Source organism: Tachypleus tridentatus, chromosome 13, assembly GCF_004210375.1.
Source record: "Tachypleus tridentatus isolate NWPU-2018 chromosome 13, ASM421037v1, whole genome shotgun sequence".
Lineage (NCBI taxonomy): Eukaryota > Metazoa > Arthropoda > Merostomata > Xiphosura > Limulidae > Tachypleus > Tachypleus tridentatus.
The window spans coordinates 52,959,015-52,983,080 of record NC_134837.1 but is presented as its reverse complement, the minus strand read 5'-3'; the positions used below and the strand labels follow the sequence as shown (position 1 = coordinate 52,983,080).

Here is a 24,066-nt window from a genome sequence, read left to right as displayed (position 1 = left end):
TAAGATTTGGTAATGTTTTGTTTCCTTTAAACGTATTTAACTTTGATGAATTTAAAAGTGCTGGACTTATGATTTCAAGTAGTTTTATTCATCTTCATTAAGTATAATTTTGATATGAACTTCTAATGTTAATCATGGAGTTTACCTCCTTTTCAACTATAAGGATGAAAGATGATAAGTGCTTTAAACTCAATTTTTTTTTTATTTCTCTTATCAGTTCAGTATGCAGCACTGAACACTTATCCTTATTTTGTGTTGTGTAAATATATACTTATGAATATACAGGTATCCAGTCTATTTCTTACATTGTCCCAGTTATAGATCAGAGAGAGAGCTATATACTGTGTAGTATGGTATTATTTGAACCTCCAGATAGTATAATTGTATATTTTGCACAAAAATCCTTTTGAATGGTAAGTACCACACAACTAGAAGAGTGATACCTACATATATGGTAATAGGGAAAATTGTCAAATTTTAATTTTGTAATTAGTGTATGTCTTTATTTTGATAAATTGATCCAAATGACTTGCAAAAAGTAAGAAGCATCCCTCTGAATTAGATGTACAATAAAAGCCATGTATTAGAATGATTGTTCTGTGGTGGAACTAATGCTTAACTGGCAGAGTTTGGAGTATGGTCGTGCTCATTTTGAGGACTGATAGGGAGAATTAATCACAACAGATGATGTAAACACAATGATAAGTCTGTCATTGTGTTTTGGCATATAAAGTGAGTTGGAATTTACAGAAGTCAACAACAATTAACATCTTTAGAGCCTATGGAAAGATACGAGTATTGCAACTGGAGAGAGGTGAAACCCATAAACTAAATAAATTGCAATGTGGTGTGAGAAATGTAACATAAAGATATTGTTGGGAGTTTTATACATCCCTTCCTGCAATATCATGTTTATAGGACATCGAGTTAAACATTCAGTTAAAACTGTGAGATTATTAATTTTATAGAAGGTGACAGAAAAAGATGAAAGGTTTGTTTGTTCGTTTTTGAATTTTGCACATAGCTACTCGAGGGCTATCTGTGCTAGCCGTCCCTAATTTAGCAGTGTAAGACTAGAGGGAAGGCAGCTAGTCATCACCACCCACTGCCAACTCTTGGGCTACTCTTTTGCCAACGAATAGTGGATTGACCGTCACATTATAATGCCCCCACGGCTGAAAGGGCGAGCATGTTTGGCGCGACCGGGATGCGAACACGCGACCCTCAGATTATGAGTCACACGCCTTAACACACTTGGCCATGCCGGGCCAAAGTTGAAAGGAGTCGACTCTTATCGGAGAACTGATATGTCAGATTATTGTTTAACCACACTGATCAAGGTAAGAAAAAGGAAAGTCATAAGAATAATCTCATGAAAAAAACCAACAAAACGTCAATTGCATTCAAAGGGAGTAGTGCAAGATAATAGTTAGTTGTATGAACACGGCCAAAAAGAGGATTACGGTTTGAATTATTCCATGCAGAAAAATGGGAAAGTGGGTGATTGGAGAAAACAGCTAATCATCATTCCAAGCAGCTCAAATCTGTAAATAAAATAAACCTGCCCTTGTGATAAATAATAAAGGAAACATCCAATGCGAAACTTTCAAAGCAAGATCTTTTGCTAGCGAGGTGAAAAACGTGTCTTTCGAGAGATTTGAAAACAGTTGGACAAAGATTAAAAGGCAGGATGTATATGAAAACCATGAGCGTTAAACAGTTTTCAGTCTACAAAAAGAACCTGATAAGAAAGACTCATAAGAGATCCACGAAAACTGAAGAAAAGAATGGCCAAGAAAAATATGAAAGATCATCGACAAAGCAACATTGTATTTAGTAACAATAGAAATAAACAGACTGCTTTTGAAAAGCCAGATAGAAAAAGTCACACGTGACATAAGTAGATATAGAATAAGACCTACAAGAAGAAAGAGATAAAGGTTCTGGAATTTCCAACAAGTGAATAAGCATAAATGAGATGGCCAAACAGGGACAATAAGAAAAATTTGGCAAGAGGTGTTGTGAATTACAGAAAATGCCCTGAGAAGACATTAAAGAGAAATATAGGGATACAGAAAGGGGGTGGCCCAATTCAGTCCCAGAAAAAATACAGAAGGGGCCATACATACTGAATGTGTTGAACAGAAATTGTGAGTTTAATGTTGAGGGAAACAAAAATGCACCAATAAGATTCCAAAATAGTACAAATATCCACAGAAACACCAGATATAAAAACTACCATGTTGGAAAGATTCAATCTGGCTGAGCCAGATAATTTGTCACCAAATACAAAACTCCCAGAACACAGAATGCTAAGAACTGGATATTGTATTCATGAGCTCAAAAATTGGGTTCAAGATAAAAAAAACAAACAGAGGTTCCAAGAATGAGTATCTCACTGTTGGCTGATTTAGGAAACAGTGGAGTTGTTGAAAGAAAATCAGCAGGATGTCCAGACAGCTGTAACTAAATATGATAAGTCAATTTAACTGCCCACATCTCAAGGACATTGATATAGAAAGACAGTTTTGCAGGAAACAAAACACAGAAATGGTGAACATATTCGAAACTGCATTACTTGAATAATAGAGCTACCTGTGAACAAGTGTAATTCTAAATGGAGTGAAGGAAGGTAGATGCTTAGTTTTGTGGAAATATTTGACCTTCCATAACAGTGAGATGTAGATAAAGAAATGAGAGAAGATAGATCACAAAATATATTTTGCAGATTTAATATCACCTTCTTAAATTTTTAAGCCATAAACACAATACACTGCAAATTTTTAAAAAGATCCTCAAGTACAAACTACAACGTGAGATTATAAAGTGTATCCTAGGTTATGGAGGTAATTTATCAACTACATTGATTAGTTTGAGGTAAAATAATTGATTAATTAAAGTTATGATAACCACCCATGGCCTGGTGGGTTAAGGAGTTTGACTCATAATCTGAGGGTCATGGGTTCGAATCACGGTCACACCAAACATGCTTGCCCTTTCAGCCGTGGGGGTGTTATAATGTGGCAGTCAATCCCACTATTCGTTGGTAAAAAAGTAGCCCAAGAGCTGGTGGTGGGTGGTGATGACTAGCTGCCTTCCCTCTAGTCTTACACTGCTAAATTAATGACGGCTAATGCAGATAGCCTTCGAGTAGCTTTGTGTGAAAATTAAAAAACAAACAAACAAGATAATTACCTAATTAAAATAGTGTTTCAGTTGTTACTATTTTCAATTATTCCAACTTTCTAAGTCATGTTATAGCATTCAGTTAGTTGAATGTAACTGAGTAATGAGACAGAGAATCAGTCAATTAGCATATTCCAGTATTTTCCCAGTTCTGTTAGTTCTAAAGTTATAACACTGAATGTGTATATATGTATTCTGGTGAATTTAAATAATTACATCCAAATGAAACCAAATAAGTAAACAAAATCATGAGGAAGGACTGCGTTAGAAACAGCAAATCCCAACCTCTGATTCATTATATAATAATATGTGTGACCATCATTTTTATGCTGAAACAAAACACATTAAAATTAAACAAAATATGCTGCATTTTTAAAAAAAGATCCTACAGTACAAGCTGCAATGTGGGATTATAAAATGTATCCTAGGTTTTGGAGGTGACATCATGGTGAGCAGAGAACAGATAGCCCTTTGTATAGCTTTATGCTTAAAAAGAAACAAACAGTATATATATAACACACACACACACACACACACACACACAAGTACATCCAGTGTCACAGCTGTAGCTCCAACATACATGTGTAGCCAGTTTCACATAAATTAAGGTGTTTGAAAATATTATTAAACTGTAATATCCTTTAGCTACAACTGAAAAATAACAATCAGGTTTTACAGAGTAAGAGAGACACAGACCAGAAAGCCATGCTCATGATGTCTGCAAATTTGTTTAATTTGAGAAGTGTTTGTGCATCACATACACTAAACGTTTGCTAAAAGGAATAAAAATCCCAATATATATATATATATAAAAACAATGATTGGCAAGAACATACTTGTATGACTACAAGAAGCTGGACAGTGGGATAACTTTGCCATCAGAATTCACCAATTTCAATTCATGCAAAATTATAACTTTGCTAATTTTGTTTTGATGTAAACTTGTCAAGTTTTTACAGATTTTACTTGACAAATATAATGTCATAATTAAAATTCAAAATTACAGAAATGTTTTTAAACATTTGAAAACTAAAAATGTTAAAAAGTTTAAAGGAAAATATTATTACAAGGGCATTTTTAACCTTTTAAAAAACCATGTGTAATGAATTTATATAAAACACATGAACAATATATAAAAAAAAAATGTAAAGCTGTACCTCTAGGAAATGTGCAGCTATGGTTGTAACTAATAACTAAAATATGAATTAGAATTCATAAACAGTTCTATAATTCTGAACATTTATATTTAGAATAAATACTGTAACAATAGAGGTTAGCAATGTAGTAAATTGTTGATAAACAAAGTTAAATAATGTACACAAGGAAGATTCTGAAAATGCTGTAAGTTTGTGAATATTGTTTTTTGTATTACATCATGGAAAGGCTATGTTAAAGTGAGAAAAACTCAGCTACAACATTCTTGCACCTATAGATCACTAAAATCATTAGAACATGTTAACAGTTCAGACAATTTGCCTTGTCAAGTGAAATATAACAATATCAGATTTCAGAGTATTTCTCCATACATATGTGTGTGTATATATACATGTATATTTTAAACCAGATTACCTGTAATAAAATGGAAAATTACTTATTTTATAATTACTATCAGTCCAATGTTTTAATTTAATCTTCAAATTATATTTTTATAGAATAGCTTTAAACCCACTGTGCAGCTTCTTGTTCTACTCACATCTTCTCTAATGGTGAACTAATAAAATAATCATATTAACACATGGCTTCATAAAGCTGAAACTTGAAAGCATTATCCTCATATTTGTGATCACAGAAAAATTCTTAATCTGTCTATTTTCATTAAAGTTCAGTAGAACTACCAGAAAGTATAAATATCTATTCTGCTTTCATGAATATTCTATAAAACAATGAACTCTTTCAGTCTTCAGAATCTAATGCACATTTTTAACACTTATAATTGCAGATACAACAGGCAACATGAATCCTCACATTTCACAACATACCAAACAAAGCCTGGGTAATATGTAGCAGAACAATCAACAAACACATGAGGACATAAATAGTAGTATCCATTATACAAATTCCTTACATTGATAAACATTCGATTATATAAATCAAACCCCTGTGTAGTTACCTACACCATTAACTTCATTGTGTTGTTTCTTTAAAAATAAAGTAAATTAAGAAGACATATTAAAACATCATATAAATAAGCAAAAATTCAAGACATTTCATTGTAATTACAACAAGAGATTGGGCCATTTAGTCATTACATTCCATTAAATAATTCAATTGTAGGTATGACAATTTTTACTAAAGCATTACCAACTTTGAGAGACATCTGGCAAAATTTATTATATTGCTTGATGCATTGCTTTTTTAAAAACAACTAAACCAAGAAAACAGATTAAGACATCATATAAATATGCAAAAAATAAAGTCATTCTACTGTAATTACAATAATGAAAGGTTGGGCCATTTAGTTTCTACAGTTCATTAAATAATTCAATTGTAGGTTTAACATTTTTCTACAGCATTACCAACTCTGAGAGACATCTTCTGGCAAAAATTTATTATATTGCTTGATGTCATAGCATGTGGAAAAATCACAGATGTTTACTACATTACAGCTTAAAGGATTAAATCCTTCTTTTTGACATTCATAACTTGAAGACAAATAATAAGTGATTACTCCAATGATATGACTATTTGAATGGCATTAAGAACTAATTATAGTTTCCTTAAATATGTCCTAACCCACAAATACCTGGTAATAAAGAAAAAAACCTTCAATGACCTCGGAGATTCATGTCAGTATAACTGTACATCTTGGAAACAATCATGTTTTAGTTGTTCAAAAACATTTCTGATGAATGCCACATAAGAAATGGATGTTTTGTTTTGTCATGGACCACAGTTTCGATTGGTTGTGCATCAGTATCGTCAGTTGCACAATTAAGACCATTAGATAAAAGACCAGTGACACCACAAACATACAGGTATATAAATGGGTTAAAAGAATATTAAGTTGCACTGCCAGTTATTTATTTTTTGTACGGACCTATTAATCTAAAACAATTTTCAAAATTGAAAGTCTGGTCCTGCCATTTCAATAGCCCAAAGAAACTTTTCTCTCTGAGTTTTATTATAAATCTTCTCAATTGGCACATCCCATTTCTTGCACCTGTTAATAAACAAAAAACAGATAACTAAAGAAATTACCATAAATAATCTTAGGAAAATTATTTATAATTCACATGCTAATTTTATAATATATTACAATTTTCTGACACTGAAAATGTATTTTCAACAGGTAGTACTTAATTCTGCTCTCATACATAGCTATTCTTGCTCAGTGCTGCCTTCTATTTGTAAATATTTTTTATACATGCCCAAAGCCTTTTGCTAACATGCACTCCTTTATTCACATGATTTAATTGATTCTCAGATGCAAATTATTATGTGACAAACCTCCAATGTTAGTAGTGCCACAGACTCAACTAATTACATCTGTGCTATTTTAATTATTACTTTGAATTTAGGCAGAAACATAAACACCTGTTGACAGCAGAAAAAACTATAACTTCTGAGAAGGTACCTTATTCATGCTTACATATATAGTGAGAATCCCACATTAATAAATAGGTGGAAGGCCTGGTGCAAGGAAGAAAGTAGAATCATCCTTGAAAAGCATCCAAAGGATACCCTGACAAGGGAGCCCTCTTGTAACAGGATTACAAGTGAGAGACCACACCACTTCTGCACCAGATATACTCTTAGCCCAGATGTAGAAAAAGTGTAACAAATCTAGGTGGAAAATTGTGAGGAGCACATCCCATTGATAGAGATAATGGTTAGACAAAGATCCTAATCACAATTTCACTGTGAACAAAATGTTGGTAAAATAGGAGATGTACTTCAAGGTGTAGAGTGGATAGGGCATGACAGACTGTACATGCAAGTTCACTGAATCCAAAACTCGACTAGATACCAACATCCATATGGGGGCAGGAAAAAGGATCATCCTGTCTTCACCTCAAGTTCAACCAACCAGAGGGAAAACTCCTTCCTCCGATCTGTAAAGTGAGCATGTGAAATAACAAATGCATATATTTCACTCAAATCAAATGGACAAGAATCACCTCAAATGCAGTAACATCCTCAGTATAAAAAACACTGAAGAGTAGTGCAAGAAGAAGTGAAACAACCAAGTCCACCCACCATGACACACAACACTAGAATAGTATATTTGAGAAGAACTGAGTGAGGGATCAGAAACAACTTGAACACACATGTGAGGACATCATGGTTCAGCTCTAAATCCAAAATTATACCACCAGGAACCAACATCCCAGACAGTGAGTTTAACCATGAAACCCTATTTGGTAAAGCAGACCAAACTCTATTTACTCAATCTAAGGAAAGAAAGAGATGGGCAGTAATTCCTTTCTGCCTTACCCATGAAGTCCATGGTTTAGTACAATCTAGAATGGATATTTAAGAAACAAAGATATCACAAATAATAACTTATGAGTGATCTTGTGGAACACCTCACCTCTTAGTTTATGTGGCTATAATGGATAGTGCATGTTTTTTAAAGAGGGATATTATGAAAGTGAAGTTAACACTGCATTACAATGCAGGTTTTTGCACAATTTTAAGAGTTTGAAGTATATACAGACAGGCACCATATGCCACAAATGGGAATACTAGTCAAAATATGGAACAGGCCCCTGTGCAAAACTGTAAAAATAACAAAAGAAAGAAGATTTACCCAGATACAGTCTCACTGAAGAGTGAAGGATGGCAACAAGTGAAAGATGGTATCCTAATGAGGAAAAAAAAAACAGTTATCCAAAACAAGTAATGGAAGATGAATAATGTGGTTGAGATGCAGATTAAAGATAAGGTGCTTGAGTGGAGTAAAAACACTTGATATTGATTATGGGAAGGACCCAAGGAATAATAGAACAATTGAACCACAAGCCAAATCCAATGGGTAACAGAAGAAGGTAAAATCAACAACATATAAATAGAGGAGTGGTGCAAGGGAAGGAAACTGTGGGAAATAATATCAATGAAAACAAGCCTTGAAAGCAATGGATCAACCCAGAGCATTTGTGTGACAGAGAAGTTCACCAAAATCCAACTGAGAATAAAGGTGAAAGATGGTGAGACCTAAATATGAAAATAATTTTTGCATGAGCTTCCAAAACACAGGTTAGTAAAACAAATTCAGAACAAAAAGAACATATCAAGACAAAACAAACAAGAAAACCAGATCTATGTTTACCAGGAAGGATCAATTAGAAAGACCTGGCCTGGAGTGACATAGATGATCAAAATCACCTTGGGAAAAAGACAGACAGAATAAGAAAAACTAAATTTATACATTGGATCTGATCTTGTCTGAATGTATCAACAGCCAGGTAACTCTGAATTGTGAAAGGAATCAAATGCTTCCTGTGGAGGAGTATTCCATAAAAAGTAAAGCTACCAAACACACTGCCCAACTCTGGAGATGAGCATCAAGGAAGAAAAAGGAATACAGATGAGAGGGAGGACTCTTTAAACCTGATTATGTGGGGGGATATGTTCAACCATCAACGCATAAAGTCAAAGAGAGAAGGAGGAAAGTTAAGAGAAGAATCCAAAGGAACCCTAGCAAGAGACCATGGGTCATGCAACATTTCCTAAAAAGATCACAAATATGCCAAACACAAAGGAAGAAGTGCTTCCATTGAAGACACATCTCCCATTGCTTTAGAACCTTGCTAGTTGTAAGATAGTAAACTGTAATGGTGTGGATAACACAAAGTTCCAATTAATGGAATCAAGGATGAAAATATATAGTCCTGACAGAGGTGGGTGATTAAAAAGACATTCTCTTAATAGCAGAGATTTTTAGGTAGATAACAGGAAATCCTTTCCAACTGAAAAATCCAACCACTTGAGCCACTTGTTTAAGGAGTTAACTGCAGCAAGATGTCCAAGTCATGGTGTTAGTGAAATCCCCAAAATGCAGAAGTTGAGTAAGAAACAGAACAAATACTAGATCACTAGTGATAAAACCTAAGACATCATTCTGAGAAATGAAAAATAAGAATGTATTGTCAACATTCTCAGTTCTGCAGAAATTATCCACCTAACTGTAATCAGAGACTACATCTTAAAATGGAGAAGAACCAAGAAGTGATGGAGGTGGACTGATCAAACCAGAACTCCAATCAGTAACAAGCATATATGATGACTGGAAAAACCAGTAAGTAAAACAAGTAAAGAATGGGAAGGTGCTGGACATGGAACGTGAATAATGACAGCAATGACTTAGGATAAAAACAAACAAAAAACATAGCACTAAAGGTATCTCACTTGATGCTAAATTCACAGAAGTAGCCATAAAAATGGACCAGTGGAGAAAAAGAGTCAACAATGGATGGTAAACAAATGATACAAGATGGTGTCCTACCCCAGAATATTCCAAAAGCAAAGAAGCCACATGATGAGGGAAGGAGGATGAGGTAACCCATGAAAACTCCTAAATAAAGGAGGAACACCTCAGAAAGGAGGTGTAAGGTTGACATTTCCTATAGGAGAGCCTATAGGGTAAGACAAAACTGGAAAACTAGGTGGTGGATAAAATGGATAGAATTAACAAAGACATGCAACAGAGACTTAAAGTGCATAGAATCAAGAAGAAAATCTGCCTGAAATTAAACTATGGTAAATTGAACCAAAACCAATACTGCTTTTCAGCTGTATCATTTACGTTGCTGTCTCCCTTTTTCTTTTCCTTCTTTGATTTTCATATTTGGTAAAAAACAACGTTCATGACAATCAAAATTAGGGAGCAAAATTATAACACCAATGTTCGACAAACAAGATTATTCTAGACCCTGGATGGCCATGTGGGTAGGGTGCTTGAATCAAAATCTGAGGGTCAAGGGTTCAAATCCCCATCACACCAAATATACTCATCCTTTCAACCATGGGTGCATTATAATGTGATGGTCAATCCCACTATTCATTGGTAAAAGAGTAGCCCAAGAGCTGGCTGTGGGTGGTAATGACTAGCTGCCTTCCCTCTAGTCTTACACTGCCAAATTAGGGATGGCTAGCACAGAAAGCCCTTGTGTAGCTTTGCATGAAATTCAAAACAAACAAACAAAATCATGATGTTTTGAAGTAATAATAATACAGTTAACCTAATTTATGATATATCAGTGAAATGATTTACAGGTAATCCTCAGGTAACATGGATCCATGTTAAGCCTAATTGAATGTTACAGAACAAAGGAAACAACTAATTTTAATTTATTTATTAAATTTGTTATTGAACCCAAATAACTACAGGTAATAATATTAATAGTAAAATATTTAAAAACCATAAGAGTATAATGTCTTATCTTTCCAAAGTTGATGGACCATGATTTAAATATGTGGGTCCCCAAACCTAAGTCAAGGTAGGATAAATATTAGGTCATTGGATATCAATTTCCTGACAAAGTAAAGTTAATTTTCCAGTCAAGGACTACCATCTGAATACTGGGTAAATGTGCATATAACTTAATAACAACCAAACACAATCACATTGTCAAAAAGAAATAAAAAGTAGAAAAATATTGTAATGAAGTATTAAGTTCTGCAACTGGGTAGCAATACAGAACAGTTCTACCTTGAAATATGTTACAAATATCATTACTGTATAAATAACAAGCTTGTTGAGGGAAAATGATATGTAAAAAACACAAAAAAACTTGAGAAAAGTACCAACTAAACATCAAATCCCAGAGCACTGCAAAACAAAAAGAGAGAGTTAGGTGGAATATCATAGGAGTCACAAGTGTGTGGCACTACTACCAGAGGAGGTTTGTCACATGATAACCTGCAATAGAGAAACGATTAAACCATGTGAAGCAAGAGGTGTGTGGGAGTAAAAGACATGCAGAAGAAGTATTTGCAAATGTAGGATAGCACTGAATGAGAATAGCTATGTACATTATCTTGCAGGTATTATGTTTTACATTATGAATAGTTTGACAATATTTTATGATGAAACACATACTATCAGTATGGATGTATTAATTATACCTGATGACATTCAGTACAACAGAAATTTTTTGATCTTAAAAAAAACATCCACTTGCTGGGATTTGTTTCAAGACATAACTGAAGGTTTACTAATCTCTTACAAAAGCCACTGGTAATTACACACCATGCAACACTAATTCTTGGATCCAAGTAGTTCAACTTAGAGGTGCTGAGTGCTATCTGTTTATTTTCTTCTTTGTCAGTAGCTTGTACTTCTAACTTCCTTAGTTGATCTTCTAGCTGTGCCATTCGTTTCTTCTTACGATCCAACAGTCTAAAAAAACAAAAACATATTAAACCCTAAACTGTAATTTTCTTCAAAATAATTACATTAAATTAAAATTTTAAAAAACAATTCTACTTCTTTCATTGCTAAAACAGAGAAACAACCACTACCACTACTTCAATGTCTGCAATGCTTTTGATGTTCCTGTAATTTTAATTCTTTACCAACAAGAATACAAATTAATGGTGGGATGAGGTATACAATTATTCACTTAACTGTACAATGGAAACAATATAGCAAATTTTACTCGGTAATTAAGATTTTGTCCTGTGTACCATAATCCATTATCCTTCATATTACAAAAGCATAAAACACCTTCATATATATAAAAAGAAATTAATCACTTTCCTACTAACTTGTTATTTATATAATAAACTCAGACAAACTTTTGAAAGACACACGTGATGAAAATGTATTTATTAGGTAAAAGACGTTGTGTTACTATCATAAAAATGATGAAACACTAAGAATCTTCAAATAAAAATTACAGATTATTTTAACTTATTTGAATTACAAAACTCTTACATTTTATCTTTACTAGCATTGCTCTCTTTGTATGCTTGCTTAACTTTCTTTAACTCTTTTTTGAAATCCTTGATCTGCTTCTCTTTTTCATCAATCTAGAAACAAGAGAAATTCATAGGAACTATTTTTAGGTATTGTTAAATATTCTCAACAAGCTAATTATATATGTTCAGTTGAAGCAGATTTTGTGTTTCTCCAAAATAAGGACAAAAGTTGAAAATTAAAAAGAAATAATATTAATAATAATAAATATCTAGTGTAAAAAATGAAAACAAAACTGTGATTCATGTTTAAAATTTTCACATTAACATCTATTATCATAACATAAGAATTTATTTTTACAATCTGTATTTTAATACATAGGTGATGAGCCTTGCAGTCTGACAGATTTTATAAACTTCACAGAATAAAATTGCTAACACTACCAATTACTTTTAGTTTCTATGATGTTCCTTATAATTAATAATAATAATTTTGAAAATATAAAAAAGTAGTTTAGAGACAGAACTATATTTAAGCTAGAAACAAAATCAGATGACTTTTACATCAGGCTAGAGTGGGGTGCTATTACAATGACTAATTTTAGAATATGTTCTTTATGTTTGTTAAAAAAAAATATATTGTCAAAGATATGTTACCATGTCTAAGACAATTAAATGAACAATATACTCTGATAAAGCTAGAGGAGACATTTCTTTTTGTCACCCAATTTTCCAAGATCTAATAAATATCCCTGAAATACCTCAGACGAGCTACTAACCTTGCTCTTCAAGTTCTGCATGGACTTATCAAAAGTTTTTGGAACTGCCCGTTGATGGTTACACAAGATGGCTACAGCACGGTTAGCTCTGTTGTAAGCAAGAATCTTTTCTGGGATTGACATGTTTTCTGGAATAGAATTTAATCATACCAAAATTCATGCAAAAGCTAAAACTACCACATTATTTCACACTGCTTTTTACTTTGCATACATTTCATGAAACTAAGGTTTGTGCACTCTTCAAACTAAAACACATTACATAAAGTTTATCACAATACAGTACATTTGAAGTGGATGTACTTATAATTATGAAATTCTAAGTTGCTTTTTTTAAGGGGAAAAAATTAAGATTTTTATACTATAGAGCAATGGAGCTATTTGCCAATCACACTAGTAGTCCCTTCTTGTTTAATGGGACACTGCTTTGTTTTAATCTTTTTATCTAAATTAAACTCTTACAGTACATAAAGTAAAAGTACTAAATACTAGCCAAATAGGAATAAGAGCAAGTTTACATATCAGACAGAGGTAACTCTGGAGCAGTAGGAAAAATCTGTTTGGATCCAAGAAACGAGGTGTAAGTTTGAAAAATGCTTAACAATAAAACTGGCAACATTCACAGAAACCATTCATTCAAAAGGAAATCCATTTCAAAGTTTTTACCAACAAAATCAGGACCTAATTCACAAAATGTTATTTGGAAAGTCAAGAGTGAAAAATCTGATAACTCTTGAAAAAAGACTTAAATACCTTTTGTGAATTTATAATGCACTAATACATATTTATCAAGTTATACTATTAAAAGAATAATAATTATGTGACTACTTTTAATAGATTATGTCATAGCTTTAAAATATGCATTATATCTAATAGGATAGAACCATATCAATTGCATGAACATGCAAAAAGTTTAATTCCCTTTCATATCCATGTAGATAAGCTGTTTAAGTAATGTGATAGCTCAGTGCAAAATGTGATTAGAACACTTACCTTCTGTGAGGAGATTAAGTTGTTCTTGCAGTGTTCTTGAGGCATTAAAAGTCCTGAAGACTTTGGCTGTTAGGCCTTCCATTAGTTCATTTAAATATTTATTCAATATGCTTGTCTGAAAAATCAAAAATGTCTAACATTTATACAAAAGAGTAGCAGAAATACAATGATAATTTCCTTGAAGATCAGCCATATATACTGCCACAATGTCTGCCTTCATTTTGGCACTAATTTATTAGGGTGTTAATTTGCCAAGTTCACAAGTCAACATTTGAAATTATATATTTTACAGCATGATAATATTGTCTCTTAAAGTTTAGCAAAAGATAATTTGGTGATATTTTAATGCCACAAATACACTCGATAATAATGAATTCAACTAATTAATTACACAAGATATCACTTCATCCAAATACAAATTATCACTTCAAGAAAAACTGGATTTAATTAATTATAATACAAGTTACCATTTCTACAAACACTAAATAAGGCCTTATAATTATTTCATAAACAGTCACTGAGTTCAACCTATACAAGTTAACACTTCAATAAACACTGAGTTCAACAAATTACACGAGTTTTCTCCTAAATAAATACTAAATTCAATTAAACAAGTTATCTTCTCAATAAACAAAACTGTGATAAAAGAACTGCATAATTATCACTATATTGCTTGAACAAATACTAGATTTAATCAAATAAAAAATTTATTAATGGAATGATACTACTTGAAAAATACAACAACAAAGTCATATTACAATACATTCTGTGAACACAAGATACCAACAACAAAAAATGCTCAACAAACAATTGAAATTATCACAATAAAAATATTTACCTCTCTAGTATAGTGCTACATCATATTCAAGCCAAATATCTAGAAAGGAACTTACATTCAAACGATCAAAAAGGTCATCACCAGGTTGTTTGTTTTCCATGAACAGTTTCAGGTTTTTAAACACACGTTTCTCTACAGGAATGGTGTTGACATAACGAATTGAGTCTTTACCTAGGAAGTCAAACTCTACCACAAACTCTTTACCATCTTTTTCATCATGTAAGGTAATGTGTTCCACACGGAGTGAACAACAACCGACGGTGTCAGCACTCTCTCCCTCTTCTTTCTCATTACCAGCTCGAAGGGCAAGCTGCACAAGAAGAAATTTACTCTTATGAACTCTCATTTGAACTACAAAACTTTCTTGAAATTCACTTCACCTACAGATAACTATTAATATTATAAACTTTTTAATCTTGATAAAAATCTTACTCTATATAGACTTAAGTCTAATTAATCTTAAAAATAAAATTAAGATCTACTATTATGGAATACGAGTTTCAGCACTTTAAAATGACCTGTTCGCTCCACAGATAGAATGAAGATAACAAATGAAAAGTGCTCCATGCTATTGGGTTTTAACTCCACTTCAGATTACTTTACACATATTGTCCATTTACCTACTATTAACTCATTGCATTAACAGATATAACACTAAGTAACTGTATCAACCCAACTTACTGTATACATAACAACAAAGCTTCTCTTTCTGTATGAAATATGAAGCAAAGCTTCAGCCAGAAAGCAACAGTTTAGAGAAAATGCCTCCATCAATATTGTTTTAAAAACAATGCTTACCTTGTCAATAAAGTAGAGTGCCACAGCTCGTTGCCTCACTCTCATTTCTTTTGATTTCCAGTCTTCTCTGTACTCATTCCTTATTCTGTCAACATGTTTATACAGTTTTCTTGCTGTCTCATACTTCTGCCAATCTTTCTCCCCCTGAGGAATGTACAGATTTAATTTATCTTCTCATTATAACCTATATGAAACAATGTTATCAGATACCAGTTCCCTTCCAAATTTGGGAAACATAAGACATGTAAATGTTTTTCATTATTAGACTACATACACGTTACAGACATTTTTTACTTCCTTGTGGAAGAATTATAATGAATTTCAACAAAACAATCCTTCTTTAAAACTATTGAGACTGATATCATATTACTCTCTTAAAATACATTTACACTATTAAATAATATTTTTTTACATAAATTATTGTATAATATATAGTAGAATAACTTAAAGCCATCTTTCCAGATACATAGTTCAGTTGAAGATGAAAAACAAATGAAATATGATTCTAATACATTGTTCAATATAAATTACAATATCAATTTGAAGCAGATAAACCACTTTTGTGATCTTACTTAACTAAATTGTTTTTTAAAACTTGTAACATTCAATATTTATTTATTTATACTGATAGAGTAATTTAAGTGTTGGTACCATTGATATCAACTTAACACAAACAAATTTTCAAGATGGCTGGTATGGGTGTTAAAACATTTATTAAAATAAAGTAGATAACGACATTTCAACCTTCTCAGATCTTCTTCAGGTTAAAAAAGAGAGTTTACAACTGACCTTTGCCTGACACATCTTAGGGATGAGAGTGTAAACAGGTACAGGACTGTACGGGGTGTTGCAGTATATGTTAGGTTATTAATTAGTATAGGTAAAAAGGTGTTCCTTTATACTGGCTTGAGTTGTTGTATAAGTAGGGCTTCTTTGATATTGTTTTTGTTTCCCTACTTAGTATCATAACCACAGAAAACACCCACATACCTAGTGGGAAAACAAACATTTACACTCTCATTCCTAAGACATGTGCCAGGCAATGGTCAGTTGCAAACTCTCTTTGTTAACCTGAAAATTACCTAAAATGGTCAAAATGTTGTTCTCTATTTTAATATTCAAACCAGTTGTCTTAAGATATATTTTTATTTCAGGTGGGTTTCTTGTCATCACACACAAACAGATTTTACCTTCAGCTTTGAACTGGGGTTCAACATGATATATTTGGTGGCTCCCAGAATGTTTTCATTCCAACAAGCAAGCCAAGTTACTGTGTTGTCATGTCGAACCTCCTTCCATTTGCGCCCTTCAGGTGGCTTGGGGACAACAGCATCCCTGAAAAAGGAAGAAATGTTTATCAAAAACATTATATATATATACTTAATTTTCATTTGAAAAGACAGCCGAAATGTTTTAACATATATACAGGAATAAAAATTAATACATTTCATTAACTTCTACTTATGTGGAGTTTAAATAATTCATAGGTACATGGAAAACTCTGATATTTAATGATCTTGTAAGAATTATTACCAAGGAAGTAAATTATTAGAAGAACTTATAATTCTAAACTAAAAAAAAAGTGCCTACTAAATATACTGAATGTGTTTAAACTAACGACTGAAGAATAAGATTTTAAATTTTCAAAGTTCACCAACAGTCGGAACTGATTGAACCTTACATTAAAAGAAGGTATTATTTGACTATCATTTATACACTGGTATCATAATTAAGGTTATTATTCAATGCAGCAGTCTCTTCAAATCCTCTATATAGGTTTAAGAATAAATATTAAAAATTACCATAAAGAACACAACAAGCTAAAATATCAAAATGCAGGATGACTCCCATAGCCTGAAAAATTTCGATATTACACACTCAATCAAGTGATCAATCTGCTTCTAGACGCAATATTTTAACCCTTCTTTATGGGTTGGGTGTAATTGACCCAACTTGTAACCATAAAAGTAATTATGATTTTTGATAATGTATACAATCCTTACAAAAATTTGCAGGTTACTGGTATACACTGAATTGCTTTCAAGCATAAAATATCAGATTTTAAAATTACGTACAAGATATTTTAATTAAAGATTTCTCACATTTTTTCCTTTCTGGATGTTGATTATCCAACATGCAAAGTAATTTTGATTTCAAGATATTTTCAATATTCTACCTCTGTATAAGCTAGTTTGATTTCAGTGACTTTGTACCTTTCATAAAAATTAGAATATAAATATAAATTTTTTTTCTTTTAATAATGACTACAAATTATAACACAAAAATACAAATGTTTCATCTAAATAGCTTAAATGCCATAACACTATATACACACATGCATACATATACGACTACATTGACACTAATGCCTGGTTAACATTACAGAAGTTGCAATGACATGGTGCATATGCACTCATGTTACTGTATCCTAGAATATAAAATGGGTCTTTACAAAGTAACCTATATTAGCAGTGTTTTAGTGGACAAGTATTTTGTGAAATACAATTAACTTTCAGTTTTAACACATTACATATGTATAAACATCTTAATGTTATAATTTTCCTATGTTCAAAATGTGTTTCTGATAGGTACTTGCATCTCCTTACAAGATGAGCTATTCTCATTTAGTGCTGCTTTCTATATGCAAACATTTTCTTTATGTATGCCACAAGCCTTGTGTTCTTCCATTTTTGGAATTAGTATACTCTAATATGTCTTTTATGCAGATCACTATCCATCATCCATCAATCAACAGCAGCATAGTATGCTCATGGGATGCATGTGACTCCATCTACACTCTTCTACCAAACTTCACTTCAAAGTTTGACAGAAGGTGTGAGCACTGGAGAAATGTGGAGGAAAAGTGGGAGTGTGAGAAGGTATGTACCAATGATAAATACATTTTCAGCTTGGAATATTATGATTTCACAACATTAGCTAGAATCCCACATTGAAAAGGAGGTCCAGAGCAAGGAAATGAAAGAAGAACCTCCAAAAGCATTTGAAGGATAATCATTATTGTCATGATAGAAAAGATTTGGAGAACACAGTTGAGAAACTGCACCACTTCTAAGACAAGTATACTCTTTGCCTGGATGATTTGTAAAACACATGGGTATAAACTGAGAGGTGTAGAGTGGCTAGGACGTGTTGGACCAAACACAGTGAGTCAGCTACATCCAAAACCTCCTCTACAGAGTACTCATATCCACCTGAGGGAAGTTGGAGGATCATACTATTTTGACCTCCTATCCAGTAATGGGTGATTAAGACTTGCTCAGATTACTCAGTACTACACAAGAATCAACAACCTGAAGAAATCCTGGACTGGCCACCTGGAATCAAGAGGATAGATTTAACTTGTGCAAAGGCCTATTTTGATTAATTCATGCAAATCAAACACCTCAAAACTAGGAAACATTATCAACACAAATATAGGATGAAGGCTGCCAATCATAAGGGGTGGACTGCATTTACGATGAATCAACTCCAGTTGGTATGGAATGTGCAACAAAAAGCCACATGAACCAGTAAGGTGACAGATCAACTTAATTCTATCTGTAAGTTATGAGTAGGAGGCCATGTCACCTTGTAAGGTAATGAATCAACTCCTGTGGAGGCCACATCACATCTACACCAGCATAACACCACAACCTTCTCTGAACTGAATGGTTATAGTTAGCTTTTCTGTTGAACCCATTCAGGAGTCAACTATCCCAGTGGCTTGGAAATGTAAAATGTTAGGACTCCCATACTCCACTAGAAGAAGGAGGGTGAGAACGGGTTGCACAGTCTGGAAGAATGACATAATTAGAAACAGGGAAATGGGTGACTATGAAATTGTATGTTGAAAAGCAGACTATACTGAGTTATTCACTTAAGGCATGGCAGGGGTGGGTAGCTATCCCCTTTTGCTTTATTCATGCAGGTTATTGGTGGTGCAGTTGGGAAAGAACATGTTTATGAACCAGTTAGTGGGAGGTAGGTAACCTTCTAGTTATCTTGTGGAACACCCAACTTCACAATGAGTACACTGAGACATAGAAGACAGATTGTGAGCTTACATGGTTTATAGCATGGATTTGAAGTTACAGAATACCTGGACAAGCACCAGTCACCAGGAAGTGGGATCTGTGTGATAAAAGGGAAGAAGGAAAGGCCCCTGAAAAAGACAAAATATACCACTTAAAGTTGCATCAAAATCTAAAGCACGGTCACAGGTAGGAGATGAAATTTCAATGCAGTTGAAAGCATGATGTGATTAAATTAGTGGGAAATGAACATACTGGATCTATATGCTAGTATGGAGAATCTCTTAAAATTGGCTATGAAGATAAGCAGTGAGGGAAAATGGAAGAAAACAGACTGGATAGTAGGAAACATGGAATGAGGTAGATAGGAGTAGGCCAAACCAACCATAAATTGGACCCAATTTGTAAGGGAGATGAGATAAGATCACAAAGATAGTAGGATTGCCAGGAATAAAAAAAGATGGTAGCTGAAGAGTAGCTGTACGTCCAATATCATACCTGAGATCCCTGACTAGATACAAAACCTAATAGGGTCCATATGAAAGTAAGTATGAAAGACAGAAGGTAGGAAATAGAAGAAAATGAAAAACAACCCTCCCCAGCAACCATGGACTTGGGGAGAAAGGAGAAGATAAGCAGAGTAAAATGTCAATGATAAACAAATCAGACTGGCAACGTCTGCAGGCCAAGAATCAACAACATCAACCCAACTTAAGGAATAAATGAAACAAGGACCATGAGATACATGGTTCAAACTAAGGTAAAGTCAGAGCATGGAGGCACACAGTAATGACCCAATCCAGAAAGGTAAGTCACCAAGGACCCTCTAAAGGAATGTATAAGCAGAATGAGAATAGGGAAAGTAAAAACCCCATGGAAGATGTAGGAGAGGGCCACCCAAAAAACCAAAGATCCATAGTCAGAGAGTCAAAAGGCTATTGAACAGGAAATACTTTGCTAGCTGAACAACAGAGAAAGACCATCAATCTATGCTGGTATACTTGCATGTAAGAAGCTAACAGGCAGGTGATTCAAGAAAACCATATGCACACTTACTTCAATATATGAAGACTAAAAGTCAGTTTTATACTGTTGGATACAGCAACACAAGTGCATGTGCATTACATCAATGCAAGTTATGTAATGTTAGTTAGACACAACTGGAAGGTCAATATAATAAAAAATTATAAATATAAATAAATACATAACATTATGAGACTAAACATTTGTATTACTGTGCTATAATACATAGTCACTCTTACACAAGAGAAAGCAAAATTCATATTTATTTCCTAATTTTTTTTCATGATGGTTATGAGGTTGGTCAATTGACAGACTACAGAGTTAGGGTATGGAAATAACATAAAATAGTCTTGAAATGTATTTAGGAACTTTTAGAGATTACACAATATTTGAGATTTTTGAGATGAAGTTTTTAAAATTACAACATGAGATCAGTTTGCACTGGGATTAAGTACAGAAACAGACTCAATATTTTCACAAAAAAATCTTTAGCAAAATATTTCACTAAAAAATCTGATTTTCTGTGTAAAAAATTGTAATTTTTACTAAAAGTCTACCAAATTTTGTGAAGATATACATGGTGTATCAAGAGTTATAGTGCAAATACTTAACGTGTACAAATATATAGACGAACCTGGATATATTATAACTAGCTCGTTGAGAAAGGATTAACTAAAATATAAAATTAAGACCTAAATACAATTTAATTGTGTGTCTAACTGTAGCATATTTGTAGAAGAAAGAACCATAAGTATCTATATAGTCCATAAAACAGCCAATAATACTACAGGCAAAAACAAGTACCCTGTGAGAAAATTGCACACCAACTTTAAAATAAGTATTATAGTAGGTAATTTTGTGCTTTATCTATCACACTCATTGCAGAGAATTGACAAAAGAACATGAAATCAATTATATTTTCTATGCAAAATATATATGAAACCCCTGCAATAAATAGCCAGCAGTGTTGATTGATTGTTTTATTTTTTTAAATTTTGCACAAAGCTACACAAAGCCTATCTGCATTAGCCATCACTAATTTAGCAGTGAAAGACTAGAGAGAAGGTGGCTAGTCAACACCACCTGCTGCCAACTCTTGGGCTACTCTTTTACCATTGAATAGTGAGATTGACCATCACATTATAAAGTCCACACGGCTAACAGGGTGAGCATGTTTGTGCAATGAGGATTAGAACCCACGACCCTCGGATTACGAGTTGAGTGCTTTAACCACCTGGCCATGCTGAGCCATGTTGACTGCATTTTAAATTTATTTTTTTTGAAACTGTTATGTCACCATGGATCCTGTGGCAGCATAATATCCCCACAAATAGTATACTGAATAAATAGTTCAGAAAAAAATAAAAATTTTATATTTTTTTAAAAAAATTTACAAAATGGGTATATCATGAACTCCATCAGTGATTCTGGGGCTAAAGGACTTTTACGCTTTCACTATGTTTAATCTAAATATTCTACTGTTGTTCATAAGAGCCCCCTGTTTCTATGATATACAGATCAAAATAGATGACTGTAGATTTAAGAAAAAATAAAAAGGAAAAGCTTTGGATTCTTGATGCAGAGCTCTTTGCTTGGTCTTGTGGAAATTTGTTATACAACACACTGAGTTTTAAACTAAACCTATGTGGGTAGATTCAATTCAAAGTAATTGATAAAGTAACTATAGTTTTTGATTGAAACTAAAACAAACTAGTAAAATAAGTGTGTGAAATACTTTAACTCCTAAATTTTCTCTAGAACTCTGTTGAAGATGCTTAATGTAAAGCATACTTTTCATCATTCCTCTGATTTTGCAACAAAAACAGGAAATAAAAAACTGAAGATGTAAACAATAAAATCTTATATACTTTAGGAATCTGATAGTAGTTTACAAAAACATGACCTAAATATACCTGTCTGGTAATTTAACTTACTTTCCAATGTTTATGATTATGTCTTCAGGACGAACACGTTTCTTCAACATGCCCATTTTTGGGTGTTCCCCACGACCCCGAAACAGACCAGGAGGTTCAATTTTGAAGTTGCCAATCTTCTGTTTGTGTCCATCAATGATACAAAATCCATACTCCTTCTGAATATTTTCATTCTTTTTCTTTATCTCCTATGAATATATGAATAAGGAAAACAAAATCTATCAGATGCTTATTGATTCTCTCTTATTAGTATCTAACATATTTTGAATATAAAATAATAAAAAAAGTTTTATTTTACTTTTGTCACTTATACTCACAAAAACCTTGTATGCTATATATATAAAATATGCACATTATTTACTGGTCATATGTTCATCCACCACTGAGAATATCAGTTTTAAAAGCCTGTAAACATGAATCATAAATTATTCTTGTATATATCGACAAACTGCAAAACTATTGCAGTGAAAACTAATAGCTGTAAAGATTAAATGCTGTCAAAAATATATGTTTACTACCAAAAATTTTTTTTCAACAATTTCTTATGAAAGCATATATATATATTTATTTGAATGCAACATATGTTTAGAACAGTTATTTCAAAACCATTAATTTTACTTTCCAAACTATTTCTACAGTGACAATCATGTTAAACTCTTAAAATATGATTTTTAAGTCCATTAGTGCACACTTTAGTACATTTCGATCAAGCATAAAATCTAACATGTGCATACTTAGGTCAGTTGGTTTTAAAACTGCTCAATATTTCATGATGTATGAGTACACATGTTTGAGGTTTACAAAAGCATTTACTGAGTTTAAGTTCAAAATATTTGATGAAATAAATTCATATGTGGTATCTAATAAGTATGAAAAAGTACAACAATTTCAACACTGACAAAACAGAAGTATGTTATTATATAATTACCAGACTTAGTAGAATATGGCAAGTTAAGCACTAACTCTCTTACTATGGGCTCATCTGAGCTCAACACCTCAAACTGACCTTTACAGTTTTCATACTGTAACTTCTAATACGTCTAGTGTATCTTCACAAAATATTACAGCTTTCACTAATTACTGAGGGCCATTTGTCATCAAAAAATGAGAATTTCATTGGCCTAATCTCTCAAACCAACCTCCTCAATAAATTTCAAGGTTGGTCAATTTGACAAATCTTGTAACCACCAAACAAAACAATAGTTAGAGTTTATGATGATACAGAGAAAATAACAAATCAAATGTAAACATTTACCTTGAAAACCTTTAATATTCATTTAGAAGGATCTAAAGACTATCCATGGAAAAAAATGAAAACTCTTAACGTAATCACTGGTATTTTTACATGAAAATCACTTTGTACAAATAAGTATATTAAATAACATTTTTTTTTATTTAAAAAGGTAGAAAAATCAAAATTAACTCTCTTATTTTTTGAAATTACCTACTTTTAGGTAAGTTAATCCACTAAATTTATTTTTGGAATTAAATATTAAGAAAGTGATATTAGGTGGTATGAACTGCAATACATGGCAGTCAGTCATAGGGTTAAACTGTATTGTTATTATTTACATGCATGCATTTTTACATAAGTAACAGAAATCTGTTATACTAAGATGGGTATGGTA

The 24,066-nt window shown here is 32.7% G+C and overlaps 1 protein-coding gene across 1 annotated transcript in view; it reads right to left on the bottom strand.

The window, feature by feature from the left end:
• Window positions 1-3,901: 3,901 nt before the first annotated feature.
• LOC143240351 (DNA topoisomerase I, mitochondrial-like) overlaps window positions 3,902-24,066 on the bottom strand; it is a 58,830-nt gene continuing 38,665 nt past the window's right edge. The window contains 9 exon segments of the mRNA XM_076482661.1: window positions 3,902-6,346; window positions 11,378-11,527; window positions 12,065-12,159; window positions 12,825-12,952; window positions 13,815-13,929; window positions 14,708-14,962; window positions 15,451-15,594; window positions 16,641-16,785; window positions 22,439-22,626. Of these exon segments, the coding sequence (XP_076338776.1) occupies window positions 6,244-6,346; window positions 11,378-11,527; window positions 12,065-12,159; window positions 12,825-12,952; window positions 13,815-13,929; window positions 14,708-14,962; window positions 15,451-15,594; window positions 16,641-16,785; window positions 22,439-22,626 (1,323 nt within the window). The 3' untranslated portion in view covers window positions 3,902-6,243.